The following is a 15,179-nucleotide window of genomic DNA, read 5'->3' as shown; positions in this document are numbered from 1 at the left end:
CTCCAGAACCAGGACTTGGGACCACTGGTGTAGTTCTAATGCTACCTAGATTACTCACTTATATTTATATTATATTTGTATTTATTTATTTATATTTATTACTCACTTGTCTCCTCCCTTCTCCTTTCCCAGTCTGCGGTGGTACCAGCACCCTACGGAAGATGAGTTGAGGAGCCTTGCTGGAAAACAACAAAAAACAAAGAGCAAGAAAGACAGGTAAGAAGGGGGGGGCTGAGGAGGGTGGGGGCGGCAGTGGTGCAGAGGGGAGCGAGTGGCGCCTCTCATCAGGAATGAAAAGGAGGAGAGTCAGGCGCGTCATTGGAGCGTCAGTGGAGTCAGGCGCGTCAGTGGAGAGATTAAGATGATGTGTTTAGGAGGCTTTTTTAAGGCCTGTTTGAAGTGAGAGGACTGAAGTCTTTTTGTTGTTTGCTTCTGCCTATGAGTGACGCTAGCCTTGCCTTAGAATGGTCTCTGGCTGTCTTATGGTAGTGAGTTAAGGTGGTGGAAGCTTGAATGGTAGGTCTCTCCAGGCCATGGAGGTGACATCTTTCAGTAGTGTATGAACAGCAGTTTAAGACTCCCAACAAAACAAGCTGTAGGCCTAACCCCATGTAATGGTTTCAGGTAAAGTAATGACGATACTATTGCGAGTGTGCAAAGCTGTCATCAAGGCAAAGGGTGGCTATTTGAAAAATCTAAAATGTATAGAAATATATTTTGATTTGTTTAACAATTGTTTGGTTACTACATGATTCCATTTGTGTTATTTCATAGTTTTGATGTCTTCACTATTATTCTACAATGTAGAAAATAGTAAAAATTAAGAAAAACCCTAGAATGAGTAGGTGTTCTAAAACCTTTGACCGGTAGTGTACATTTGCACAATTTTTGTCATATTAGCGTAGACTTGACATGAGTCAAAACTAGACATGGTATCAATAACAAGATATAACAAGCTGAAATTAGCCACCTACGATTCCCCTAATGGCAGCTTCTTGTCATTGTTGCTAACTATCTGACTGCTCATAAACATAACACCACACAGCCTTCTGCCTCATCAATGTGCACACTTCATTTTTCGTGACGTTATCAGCCAACCCGTCTATACACTAGCCATCTCGCAGATGCCCAAATGACCTTATACACAGATTAAGTTCGATATAGTCCAGGATATTATGTTTTTCTTTAGGCAGCCAATAAATTGACATGATAGCAGTGGATTTTTATTTAGCAGTCTTTGCTGTGCCCTTGATTTAGAGGTGGAATAATGACCAGAAAAATGACATGGCGTAAACCTGCCTGCAACATAGGACAAGTCCTATCTCCCATGTCTGTCTAGTATTGATTTGGCGCTCTGTCTTTTGTCCCAGGAGGAACAATGGCCACATTGAGAACAAGCCTCTGACCATTCCCAAGGACATAGACCTGCAGCTGGAGACCAAGTGCATCACAGAGGTGGACACATTAGGTATGAGGCCATATCTACTGACACCATTCAGTTATTCTTATGTTTATTACCAGTTTGTTTTATATCTTAAACCTCAACAAATCTTCATCATTCAGTATTTGAGCACATCCATCACAATCCAGAATTACTGTCATAAATCAACCAAGTAATAATGGCGCCGGAGGGGATGGCTGCTGTTTTATGGACTCTTAACCAACCGTGCTATTTTGTTTGTTTTTTCTCTCTCGAATTTTTAACTTATTTTGTACATAATGTTGCTGCTACTGTCTCTTATGACCGAAAAGAGCTTCTGGACATCAGAACAGTGATTACTCACCTTGAACTAGACGAATAATTGTTCTTTAATAAGTCGGAAGAGAGATTTGCTCCAGACACCCGACAGGGCCCTCATCCCCGTCATTCGCAGTAGAAAGAAATGGAGATATCGCGGAAGGAGATCGGGTTGCCTGGTAAGGAGCCGGCGAAAAGTGGCAAATCTGCCTTTGCCATCAATACTATTGGCCAACGTACAATCGCTTGATAATAAAGTGGACAAACTACAAGCACGTATATCCTACCAACGGGACGGGACATTAAACGGGCCCAGTGTAGCTCAGTTGGTAGAGCATGGCACTTGCAACGCCAGGGTTGTGGGTTTGTTTCCCTCGGGGGGCCAGTATGAAAAAAGTATGAAAATGTATGCACTCACTAACTGTAAGTCGCTCTGGATAAGAGCATCTGCTAAATGACTAAAATGTAAAATGTAAATGTAATATCTTATGTTTCACCGAGTCGTCGTGGCTGAACGACGACATGAATAACATACAGCTGGCAGGTTATACACTGTATCGGCAGGATAGAACAGCAGCCTCTGGTAAGACAAGGGGTGGCGGTCTATGTATATTTGTAAACAACAGCTGGTGCGCGATATCTAAGGAAGTCTTGAGGTTTTGCTCGCCTGAGGTAGAGTATCTTATGATAAGCTGTAGACCACATAATCTACCAAGAGAGTTTTCATCTATGTTCTTCGTAGCTGTCTATTTACCACCACAAACCGATGCTGGCACTAAGACCACACTCAATGAACTGTATACGGCCATAAGCAAACAGGAAAACGCTCATCCAGAGGAGGTGCTCCTAGTGGCCGGGGACTTTAGTACAGGGAAACTTAAATCCGTTTTACCTCATTTCTACCAGCATGTTAAATGTGCAACCAGAGGGACAAAAACTGTAGACCACCTTTACTCCACACACAGAGATGCGTACAAAGTTCTCCCTCGCCCTACATTTGGAAAATCTGACCATAATTCTATCCTCCTGATTCCTGCTTACAAGCAAAAACTAAAGCAGGAAGCACCAGTGACTCGGTCAATAAAAAAGTGGTCAGATGAAGCAGATGCTAAGCTAAAGGACCGGAATATGTTCTGGGATTCTTCCGATGGCATTGAGGAGTACACCACATCAGTCACTGGCTTCATCAATAAGTGCATCGATGACGTTGTCCCCACAGTGACTGTACGTACATACCCCAACCAGAAGCCATGGATTACAGGCAACATCCGCACTGAGCTAAAGGGTAGAGCTACCGCTTTCAAGGAGCGGGACTGTAACCTGGAAGCTTATAAGAAATCCCGCTATGCCCTCCGACGAACCATCAAACAGGCAAAGCGTCAGTACAGGACTAAGATCGAATCGTACTACACTGGCTCCGACGGTCGTCGGATGTGCCAGGGCTTGCAAACTATTACAGACTACAAAGGGAAGCACAGCCAAAAGCTGCCCAGTGACACAAGCCTACCAGACGAGCTAAATTACTTCTATGCTCGCTTCGAGGCAAGTAACACTGAAACATGCATGAGAGCATCAGCTGTTCCAGACCACTGTGTGATCACACTCTCCATAACCGATGTGAGTAAGACCTTTAAACAGGTCAACATTCATTGACTACAGCTCAGCATTCAACACCATAGTGCCTTCAAAGCTCATCACTAAGCTAAGGACCCTGGGACTAAACACCTCCCTCTGCAACTGGATCCTGGACTTCCTGACGGGCCACCCCCAGGTGGTAAGGGTAGGTAGCAACACATCCGCCACGCTGATCCTCAACACGGGGGCCCCTCAGGGGTGCGTGCTCAGTCCCCTCCTGTACTCCCTGTTCACTCATGACTGCATGGCCAGGCACGAGTCCAACACCATCATTAAGTTTGCCGATGACACAACAGTGGTAGGCCTGATCACCGACAATGACAAGACAGCCTATAGGGAGGAGGTCAGAGACCTGGCCGTGTGGTGCAAGGACAACAACCTCTCCCTCAATGTGATCAAGACAAAGGAGATGATTGTGGAATACAGGAAAAAGAAGAGGACCGAGCAAGCCCCCATTCTCATCGCTGTAGTGGAACAGGTTGAGAGCTTCAAGTTCCTTGGTGTCCACATCACCAACAAATTTAAATGGTCCAAGCACACCAAGACAGTCGTGAAGAGGGCACGACAAAACCTATTCCCCCTAAGGAGACTGAAAAGATTTGGCATGGGTCGTCAGATCCTCAAAAGGTTGTACAGCTGCACCATCGAGAGCATCCTGACTGGTTGCATCACTGCCTGGTATGGCAACTGCTCGGCCTCCGACCGCAAGGCACTACAGAGGGTAGTGCGTACGGCCCAGTACATCAATGGGGCCAAACTTCCTGCCATCCAGGACCTCTATACCAGGCAGTCTCAGAGGAAGGCCCTAAAAATTGTCAAATACTCCAGCCACCCTAGTCTGCTACAGCACGGCAAGCGGTACCGGAGCGCCAAGTCTACGTCCAAGAGGCTTCTAAACAGCTTCTACCCCCAAGCCAATACCCCTATTTTACACTGCTGCTACTCTCTGTTTGCATAGTCACTTTAATAACTCTACCTACATGCACATATTACCTCAATTACCTTGACTAACCGGTGCCCCTGCACATTGACTCGGTACCGGTACCCCCTGTATATAGCCTCGCCATTGTTATTTTATTGCTGCTCTTTAATTACTTGTTACTTTTATTTCTTAATGTTTAATTTTTTATGTATTTTGGGTATTTTTTTGGTATTTCTTAAAACTGCATTGTTGGTTAAGGGCTTGTAAGTAAGCATTTCACTGTAAGGTCTACACCTGTTGTATTCGGCGCATGTGACGAATCAAATTTGGTTTGATTTTGATTTGAAGTAACAAAACAGTAAATAAATCAGTCACTAATCTTCCTCTTCCCCCTCTTCCTCCTCCTGCTCTTCCTCCTGGTTCCTGCAGCATTGCACTACTTCCCAGAGTTCCAGTGGCTGGTGGACTTCACGGTGGCGGCCACGGTGGTGTATCTGATCACAGAGCTGTACTACACAGTGGCCCAGCCCTCTGGAGAGATGAACATCAGTGTGGTGTGGTGCCTGCTCGTCCTTGCCTTCGTCATGTATCCTTCAGTCAGTACATTGTTCAATACATTTTTCTCTCTTTCAATCTTTCCTTCTATATCAAATCCATTTGTAACAATGTCCTGCGGAACAGCGTTCCAGGCCTACAGAATGTCGGGGGTTCAGTTTAACCCAATCTCACCTAATAGCAACCTTTGACAAGCCAAATAATTAATGGTGAAACCTCTATTTTGGATATTAAATAACAAAGAACTTACTGCAAACAACGAACACTTTCTTTCCCCTTCTGACATAATTACAGTGAGGGGAAAAAGGTATTTGATCCCCTGCTGATTTTGTACGTTTGCCCACTGACAAAGACATGATCAGTCTATAATTTTAATGGTAGGTTTATTTGAACAGTGAGAGACAGAATAACAACACAAAAATCCAGAAAAACGCATGTCAAATGTTATAAATTGATTTGCATTTTAATGAGGGAAATAAGTATTTGACCCCCTCTCAATCAGAAAGATTTCTGGCTCCCAGGTGTCTTTTATACAGGTAACGAGCTGAGATTAGGAGCACACTCTTAAATTGTAGACCTACACAAGGCTGGAATGGGCTACAAGACCATCGCCAAGCAGCTTGGTGAGAAGGTGACAACAGTTGGTGCGATTATTCGCAAATGGAAGAAACACAAAAGAACTGTCAATCTCCCTCGGCCTGGGGCTCCATGCAAGATCTCACCTCGTGGAGTTGCCATGATCATGAGAACGGTGAGGAATCAGCCCAGAACTACACGGGAGGATCTTGTCAATGATCTCAAGGCAGCTGGGACCATAGTCACCAAGAAAACAATTGGTAACACACTACGCCTTGGACTGAAATCCTGCAGCGCCCGCAAGGTCCCCCTGCTCAAGAAAGCACATATACAGGCCCGTCTGAAGTTTGCCAATGAACATCTGAATGATTCAGAGGAGAACTGGGTGAAAGTGTTGTGGTCAGATGAGACCAAAATAGAGCTCTTTGGCATCAACTCAACTCGCTGTTTTTGGAGGAGGAGGAATGCTGCCTATGACCCCAAGAACACCATCCCCACCGTCAAACATGGAGGTGGAAACATGCTTTGGGGGTGTTTATCTGCTAAGGGGACAGGACAACTTCACCGCATCAAAGGGACGATGGACGGCGCCATGTACCGTCAAATCTTGGGTGAGAACCTCCTTCCCTCAGCCAGGGCATTGATAATGGGTCGTGGATGTGTATTCCAGCATGACAATGATCCAAAACACACGGCCAAGGCAACAAAGGAGTGGCTCAAGAAGAAGCACATTAACGTCCTGGAGTGGCATAGCCAGTCTCCAGAATTTCATCCCATGGAAAATCTGTGGAGGGAGCTGAAGGTTCGAGTTGCCAAACGTCAGGCTCTAAACCTTAATGACTTGGAGAAGATCTGCAAAGAGGAGTGGGACAAAATCCCTCCTGAGATGTGTGCAAACCTGGTGGCCAACTACAAGAAACGTCTGACCTCTGTGATTGCCAACAAGGGTTTTGCCACCAAGTACTAAGGTATGTTTTGCAGAGGGGTCAAATACTTATTTCCCTCATTAAAATTCAAATCAATTGATAACATTTTTGACATACGTTTTTCTGGATTTTTTTGTTGTTATTCTGTCTCTCAATGTTCAAATAGACCTACCATTAAAATTATAGACTGATCATGTCTTTGTCAGTGGGCAAACGTACAAAATCAGCAGGGGATCAAATACTTTTTTTCCCTCACTGTACATGTGCTATAGAACAGCAGAATATGTACAAATTATTTTTTTACACACTGCTCGACGCACCTTGTCTCCATTTTGTCCACAAAACAAAATCAATAGCAAAGGTGCTGGGGCGGACAGTTGCGCTGTTTCCCCCTAATGCTTACTCCGTCGTTAAAGACCTGGTAAAAGAGTTTGATTTCATTAGTGTCCTTGCATTTAATCACTGAACACATACTGAGAATCCTCCCTTTTGTTCCCTACCTGTTGCTGGTTAACATCTCTTTGTCTACGAGAGTGTAAAAAACACGAGAGAGAGCATTGATTGTTCCCAGGTTCCGTTTCAGCAGGCACTCAGCAGTAAGTGGCCAAAAACTGACAGACTCAGCTCCAGCCACTGCCTGCCACCACCTGTCTCCCTGCTACCTGCTACTTTCTTCCGCCGATGCGTCGCCAAATCATACGCATTATCCTCCGCCACAGTCCGTGGGGATCAATCTTTCCCACGCTCCCTGGCTGAGTGCGGTCGGAAGGCATGCCATTTCCTGCATGCCTGCTGAGGTAGATTGGAGGCCCAATTTTCACAGCTCACCAGACTGATTTGCCTGGGAAAAGAGGAGACTGGGAGGTGGGTGAGGGGGTGCACGGCTGGTTGGATGATGAAGATGGTGATATGATGGTGTGTTTATGTTAATGGAACACTTGATTTCATATTCCCATCTCGGGCGCCCCTCTTGGAGAAGTAAAGAGCCAGAGGCTGCAGCCGGGCACCTGTTGTGTTAACCTCGACTCAACACCTCAGCCATGGAATGGAATCTTAAAACTGCCAAATTGGAATGGATTTAGCAGATTACATTTTTCGTGAAGTTACGAAGTATTGGAACATCTGATTCTTCCCAAGCCTTGTGATTTCACCTAACTGAAAGGGATTTCTATAAGTGTTGATGAAGTTGAATGCACATCAGGTAGACATACCATCAAGTGGCCTGTCGGTTAGCCTAGATTTATCCTGACAATCAGTGATGGTATAACTTGAAGTGGGCTAAAGCTACTCTCGCAGAAATGCTGCATCAAAATTTGCCACTTGCTTTCTGTGGCTCCTTCCCAAATAGTATTTAGGCTACATTAGCAGCTGCCTCACTGAGGTCTGATAATGGGGTTGCATTGCTCCTTTGAGAGAAATTAGCTCTAAGTTGTCAGCTACCTTTTTAAAATGCAGCCTTTAGTATCCTGTTTGTGACCCCCAGGAAAAGGCAAGTCCATTGGCTAGCCTACATTACCTCGATTCCCCATTCAGAATGGCCTGAGACATTGGTATGTGGAATAAAGGCTGAGCACCATCACCATGGAGATGCAAGGCAGTTCTAGAAGCACTCTGTGTCCTTACTTAGCCCGCTAGAAACACTGCAGCCAGGCACCGCAGACAATACCATTCTAGTTCTGAGGAAGCCCGGCCCATTGAGCCCTATGGTAATGTGTGACAGCCACTGCTTAAGAGAGTGAGAGAAGCTAGACTGTGTGTGTGCGTGCTTGTTGTGGGGTCACTGTTCAGTACTGTTGCGCGCTTTTGATCCTTCGAGTCCATTATGTTAATGAGCCACCACCATTATTCCAGAAATGTCTCTACACAGCCCTGGCTCACAGCAATATGATTAGTAGGCTATATTTCATGAGTTGTGTGTTTCTGTGGGGGTTTTCCTTAACTCCCCTGCCCCACAGTAAGACCCTGTTCTCCCTGACGGCCTTCTACTTCAAGCTGGAGGAAGGTGGCGAGCGCTCGCTCTGCATCACCTTTGCTTTCTTCTTCTTCGTCAAAGCCATGGCCATCCTCATTGTCACTGAGAACTACCTGGAGTTTGGCCTGGAGACAGGTGAGTGGTCGATGAGCCATCTGTGAGTATAGCTAGCCCACAGTGCTCTTCAATCCTGCACCTGGGTCCTATTCATTAGTGCAAAACATTTTTGTGTAATGGAAAACTAGCGTTTTCGTCCCGTTTGCTTCCTAGTGAATACAACCCTTGGGACCCACAGGCTGGGCAGGCTGTTGTTCCAGACCAGTACTAACACATACAATTCAACTCATCAAACTAGCTGTGTTAGTGATGGGATAGAACAAAAGCCTGCAAATCCTGTGCTTCCCCAGGACCAGGGTTGAAGAACACTACATTAGAGGAATAGATTCAATCTGTTATTAGAGGAATAGATTCAATTTGTTTTGACTAATGTACTGACTGTAATTGTAATTTTTCTGGACTTTGTAGGACCAATTTTTTAAATATAATCATGTTTTCATTTCGATCTAGGTTTCGCAAATTTCTCTGAAAGTGCCACACAGTTTTTGGACAACCAGGGGTTAGAGTCCCAGTAAGTATGAGCTTTTTTTATCAGTATGCATGGGTCATGAATCCAATTGACTCATGGACTGTGTGCATATGCACATGTTGTATGAATGTGAGGTACGCTTTAGCCCAATATAACTGTGTATGTTCTTTTCACCAGGGGTCCCATATCTAAACTCACCTTTAAGCTGATCCTGGCCTTGCTCTGCTCTCTGATTGGTGCATTCCTCACCTTCCCTGGCCTACGATTGGCTCAAATGCACCTGGATGCCCTCAACCTGACTACAGCCAAAGTCACACAGTGAGTTCCTCTCTTCTCTCCTGTCTTCCTTCCCCCACACCCAGACCACACATTGTTGTCCCATTCAAATATGGGCTAGCTGAAGTAGGTGTGAGTGTAAATTATTGGATCCCAGGAAGAATAGCTGCTGCTTCGGCAAAAGCTAATGGGGATCTGAATAAACCAATAAGTAATGTGGTCTACTAGCCGGTCCTCGATGAGTGTGGATGATAGTATGCCATAAACATAGTGCTCATACAGTATTCACATTGCACTCCAGGATAAGCAAAGCGTTCTCTGACAAGATTGTGTGACCATTTTACGTTATTCTTCTCTTCCAGGACCTTGCTTCATATCAACTTCCTGGCCCCTCTTATTATGGTACTGCTGTGGGTGAAGCCCATAACCAAGGACTACCTCCTGAACCCTGCCCTGGGGAAGGAGAGTGTGCCTTTGTAAGTTCACCTCTGGCTTGTTTTTTGTTTGTCATTAAATTTTTCAACCACATGCATGGGCAAAGAATTAGGCCTTCCCAAAGTTTCACATCTCTGTAACATCTCTTTCGTTCCACCTTTCCCTGTCACTCCTGGCTTTCGTACCCTCACATTCTCGCACACTCACTCTCTCATCTTCTCACATTATCGACATGGGTTGCTTATCATTTTTCCTTCACCCGTCTCTTTCTCTCTCGCTCACACACACACTCGCTGTGTCTCTGACACCTCACCAGGATGACTGAGGAGACCTATGACACGTTGCGGTTGTGGGCCATCGTGCTGCTGTGTGTGCTGCGCCTGGCTATGATGAGGCACCACCTCCAGGCCTACCTCAACCTGGCCCAGAAGGGCGTGGAGCAGATGAAGAAGGAGGCGGGACGCATCAGCACTGTCGACCTGCAGAAGATGGTGAGTGGCACCTCGAATCGGCCAATCATTTGGCCTTGACAGATGGACAGAGTATGATAAAACCAATGGGGTTTTAAGAGTTCCTGTTGACAGGAAGTTCTCTCTTCTTTTGTTTCCCAGGTGGCCCGTGTTTTCTACTACCTATGTGTAATCGCACTGCAGTATGTGGCACCCTTGGTGATGTTGCTGCATACAACCTTGCTGCTAAAAACCTTAGGTGAGTTTGGCACATCATCAGAAATTATTGCCCGTACATTAAATTGAACCATTTAGCAGCAATCTTTAGTCCACCACACTGCTAATGTAGCCCCCTACTCTTTGCGTTATAGGTGGACACTCCTGGGGGGTGTACCCTGAGGGAGACCTCCCCTGCCCAATGGAGATTAACTCTGACCCTGCCGCGGTGGCAGCACCAACTGCAGCTCCAGGGCCGGCTGTGGATGCCCAGGCATCGGTGGCCCAGCTGTCGGTGGCCCTCGGGGGCCTGCGAACAGTGTTTACCCCCCTGCTTTTCCGTGGCCTCCTCTCCTTCCTCACCTGGTGGATCGCTGCCTGCCTCTTTTCCACCTCCATCTTCGGCCTCTTCTACCACCAGTATCTCATGGCGGCATAGCAGCATTCCCCCAGGGTCAGGGTGGTGTCCCACAGGGCTCTGTTCCAGGCCCTTTCAGAAATGACTGTGTGGGGCAGGGCTCTGAGGACAACCCTTCTCCCCTCCCACAGCCCCGTCACTCATGACCATATCTGCAGAACCCCTGGTTCACCCCCCAGTACTTCCTCCATGGATGACTCTTAACTTGACTTTTACTACCTTTTTATTTTGAGAGCAGGATTCACAAATCCTTAACAAAAGACACTAATATAAATGAGAGTAATGATAATGTGTATGCATACAGTCTTAAACAGAGCAGCAGAGATAACCTTGTCTCTGCAGACTGGAGGTGGGGGGAGGTGGCGTGGTGGGGTCCTGTGGATGTTGTAAAGGGATGTGTGAACTAAAGCAGCCAAAAAGAGGTCACCGCTGCGATGCTAGTCCTACTGGAGAAGGAGGAGAGGACACCTCACTGGGAGAGTCCCTGCTGAGATCCCATCACTTGAAACGGTTATATTTACCGGTAAATGTGTCTAATTGGCTACCAAGGACAAACATGGGTTTTTAAATGTGATGCGTTGCTTATGATTTGTGAAATATTTTATCCCCCTCGTTACTGTCCCTGGTAAAAAACTAAGCCATACTGGAAGAGCTGAGAGAAACTTGTGCCCCTTCTGACCAGTTGTGACAACAGTTAGGGAGGGCAGCAACACACTGGCCCTGGTCAAGGGAATGGCACTTGTGAATGTGTATGTATCTATGTGAATTTGAGTAAGATCCCTGCTGTTAGGTTGGCGTACAACTAAAAGGGCATTTTGATCAATAGGAGAAGTGTCAAATCAAATGCCAATTATAAGCTACGGCCTCTTTTCCTCCACCCTCCCCTGTCCCCGTCCACCCTGTGTAGAGCCAGTAGGGAAACTACCATTTGATGTCTTCTGTTTTTGTTTCATGGATCAAATTGTGAATGTATAAATTGATTTTTATTTCAAAGAGCTGCCAAGTAAGAATGACCCCTCCAGTGGGCTGATAGTTTTACAGCAACCCTGTGGACTTCCGTCTTCAGAGTCCCCATGAGGAATCATTAGAGCACAAGTGTGTACTCATACACTTGTACATAGAACAAGATATGCACAAGAACAGACTTTCACAGGCACTCTGTCACACACACACATATTGTCACATGCTGAAACACAGGGATGATTGTCCAGCCCATTCAGGAATAAAGAACAGTTGTGTCTGGACAGAGGGGTGTACTACAAAGCAGGATCAATGAGTTAGCCGGCTAACTTTGATAAACAGTTTATTTTCTGGTTCATTAAGAAAGCTGAACATAGATATGTGTTTTTGGTTGTCGCGTCCATTAGACCATGCCCATTTCAAGCTTATCTTTTTTTAAATTAATACGTTATTTCAGAATATTCAGGCTGGCTAACTCCTTGATTCTGCTTTGTAGTATACCCCTCAGAGTTCAGAGCAAGGTTTGTTTTGGTCAAAAGTTATCATAACACTAACTCATATCGGGTGAAAATTCATTGTTTTGTATAAAGGCTTTTTTAAGAGCTGTCAAAAGTCTTATCTTCACTTGTTCTTATTCATTTGAAAGGTGGGGAGTATGCATACTGTGAATGTATCTATCCTGCCTAATTTCAGATTTTTCTTAATGAAGAACATTATTGGTATCTGTGATTTTAATTTGTACTTGTACTTCCTAGCCCTATGCCTCATGTGATTAGGTCAACAGAATATTTTCTTTTGTGACCAACTTTTTATTGAGTTTAGTCATTTTTCTTTTTCAGAGGCACAAAAACAATCAATTAAATGCATACAAAGATAACTCTGACCCATTCCCCCCCTCAGTCCCCCTCCACCTGCCCGCATCCTCCCTACCCACCCGGAAACGGGGTTTTAAGTTCAGTATATTTGGGGGGCTGTGAAAATGTCTAATCTTAACACCAAACAATGTATTATTGGACTGTATGATGTTTTCAGTCAGTTCAGAAACGTGTACAAGACAAATCGCAAATTGTATCTTTTGAGATTCTTTCCCCTGATATGTCAATCGAAAAGTAGCTGGGATACTTTTGCAATCCATTGGCCAAAAAGGCATTGTTTGCCTTGTCTGTCACCACTTTTGTGTTTTTTTTCTTTGTTTTTTTCTTTATTTTGAGTTCAAACGTATTACTATTCTTCCATGTATTTATTATTTCTAGTTTAGTTTGTCTTTAATAAATTAAAATCATTACCATGTGTTTTAAAATTGGGTTTTGAGCTCAATAATTTTAATTTACTGACTTACTGGTTGATAATTGTCCAAGTTTTAAACACTGCACAAGGAAAAGCTATTTTATTGGCCCAGAGGCTTACTATACCAGAGGATGCGTGACCGTTACAAATAGTTACTCAGCTTGAGGGTTACATTCAAGTCTTTATTGTCTAAAGTATTTGAATTTTGAACAGGTTTGTTCTGAAATATTAGTGAGGACCTTTAGACTGCTGTTCACTTGAGCTCTATGCATCAGAGGTGTGGACACTGCAGGAAGGACCCACTTTACCCACCAGAGGCATGGCATAAATGTACCTCTTCTCGCCAGCTCTTATAATGGTGCCAGTTTCTGACCCAATAATGCAGTAATTTGCCAATGGACAAGTGTTAATATGGTGGGTCATGACAGCATCTTTTGTGGTACTTTAAAACCATCTTTATAACTAAATGGATCATGCCTCCAGGCAGCTGTTGGATGATTACTATAGAATGTGAGGCCATGTGAGAATAGTGTCCACTCATATTAATCCATATGTTACCAGTGCAAAACATTAGCTTCAATTTGAATTTCCTCCTAGTCTTTCAGTATTGTTAAGTAGTGTTCAGTACAACACATGCTGGACAACTTCAGAAACAATGCCTTACAAAAGACTGTGTAAATGTGTCCTTGTATTGTCCCTCCCTCTGTGTCAACCCCTCTCTGTCGAGGCATTGCGATGACAGTCAGTCAATGGTTGTGTTCCCCTGCTCAGACGTTGCATGCATCAACCAATGGTTGTGTGCCACGTCATCGACTGACAGATTTCTATAACATATGATGTGGTTAGCTAATACTTAAAATACCTATCCAGGCGTTGTAAGATCTGGCATGCATTAGCAACGCCTGGGTAGAGGAACGCGCCCAATGTGTTGAAAAGCCCACCATGTTATTGTCAATCCAAAATGGCTGCCGTGCATCACCCAGGTAGACCTAAACATTGGCAGTGGATGGGATGAGTTACATCCATACAGTTTTGAGTGTTTTAAGACCTTAATGAAAAGTGCCAGATGAATATATTCTGAACAAAAATATAAACGCAACAATTTCTTAGATTTGACTGAGTTACAGTTCATATAAGGAAAGCAGTCAATTGAAATAGATTTATTAGGCCCTAATCTATGGATTTCACATGACTGGGAATACAGATATGCATCTGTTGGTCACAGATACCTTAAAAAAGGTAAGGGATCAGAAAACCAGTCAGTATCTGGTGTGATCACCTTTTGCCTCATTCAGCGCGACACATCTCTTTCGTATAGAGTTGATCAGGCAGTTGATTGTGGCCTGTGGAATGTTGTCCCACTCTTCAGAGGCTGTGCGAAGTTGCTGGATATTGGCGGGAACTGGAAAACGCTGATGACGATCCAGAGTATCCCAAATATGCTCAAAGAGTGACATGTCTGGTGAGTACGCAGGCCATGGAAGAACTGGGACATTTTCAGCTTGACATGGGGCCGTGCATTATCATGCTGAGTTGATGGCAGCGGATGAATGGTGCGACAATGGGCCTCAGGATCTTGTCACGGTATCTCTGTGCATTCAAATTGCCATTGATAAAATGCAATTGTGTTCGTTGTCCGTAGCCTATGCATGCCCATACCATATTCCCACCGCCACCATGGGGCACTTTCCTGTAGTCAGCATGCCAATTGCACGCTCCCTCAAAACTTGAGACATCTGTAGCATTGTGTTGTGTGACAAAACCACATTTTAGTGGCCTTTTATTGTCCCCAGCACAAGGTACACCTGTGTAATGATCATGCTGTTTAATCAGCTTCTAGATATGCCACACCTGTCAGGTGGATGGATTATCTTGACAAAGGAGAAATGCTCACTAACAGGGATGTAAACAAATGTGTGCTTAAAATTTTAGAGAAATAAGCTTTTTGTGTGTATGGAAAATCTCTGGGATCTTTTATTTCAGCTCATGAAACATGGGACCAATACTTTACATGTTGCGTTTATAATTTTGTTCAGTGTAATACATACAGTATAATTGCTGTTAGTTTGCATTATGACACTACACCCATGCTTTTATTTAGCTCAGGGGTTGTCATGATGGCGGGGCAGACATTAACAAACTGTGAGACAACTGCAACTGTTACTGTAGATGTGTTACAGTAGCATGTGTAACTTGGCCACAGCTAATGGCAACAACATTCTACTGTT

General features: G+C 44.6%; 1 protein-coding gene across 2 annotated transcripts in view; it reads left to right on the top strand.

Annotated features, from left to right (window-relative positions):
• Positions 1 to 12,958, top strand: part of LOC311144867 (transmembrane protein 161B) — a 28,004-nt gene extending 15,046 nt beyond the window's left edge. The window contains exons 3-12 of one of the 2 annotated variants that reach the window (XM_084181023.1): positions 133 to 216; positions 1,371 to 1,468; positions 4,725 to 4,881; positions 8,308 to 8,459; positions 8,892 to 8,952; positions 9,088 to 9,228; positions 9,549 to 9,662; positions 9,938 to 10,112; positions 10,233 to 10,329; positions 10,442 to 12,958. In XM_084181023.1, the coding sequence (XP_084037149.1) occupies positions 133 to 216; positions 1,371 to 1,468; positions 4,725 to 4,881; positions 8,308 to 8,459; positions 8,892 to 8,952; positions 9,088 to 9,228; positions 9,549 to 9,662; positions 9,938 to 10,112; positions 10,233 to 10,329; positions 10,442 to 10,725 (1,363 nt within the window). In that variant the 3' untranslated portion in view covers positions 10,726 to 12,958. Of the gene's footprint in view, positions 1 to 132; positions 217 to 1,370; positions 1,469 to 4,724; positions 4,892 to 8,307; positions 8,460 to 8,891; positions 8,953 to 9,087; positions 9,229 to 9,548; positions 9,663 to 9,937; positions 10,113 to 10,232; positions 10,330 to 10,441 lie in introns of those variants that run through there. The other variant, XM_084181024.1, reaches the window with a different exon arrangement.
• Positions 12,959 to 15,179: the final 2,221 nt, after the last annotated feature.

Source organism: Coregonus lavaretus (genome assembly GCF_964263955.1).
Source record: "Coregonus lavaretus genome assembly, chromosome: 17".
Taxonomy (NCBI): domain Eukaryota; kingdom Metazoa; phylum Chordata; class Actinopteri; order Salmoniformes; family Salmonidae; genus Coregonus; species Coregonus lavaretus.
This window is presented reverse-complemented; position numbering and strand designations above follow the sequence as displayed.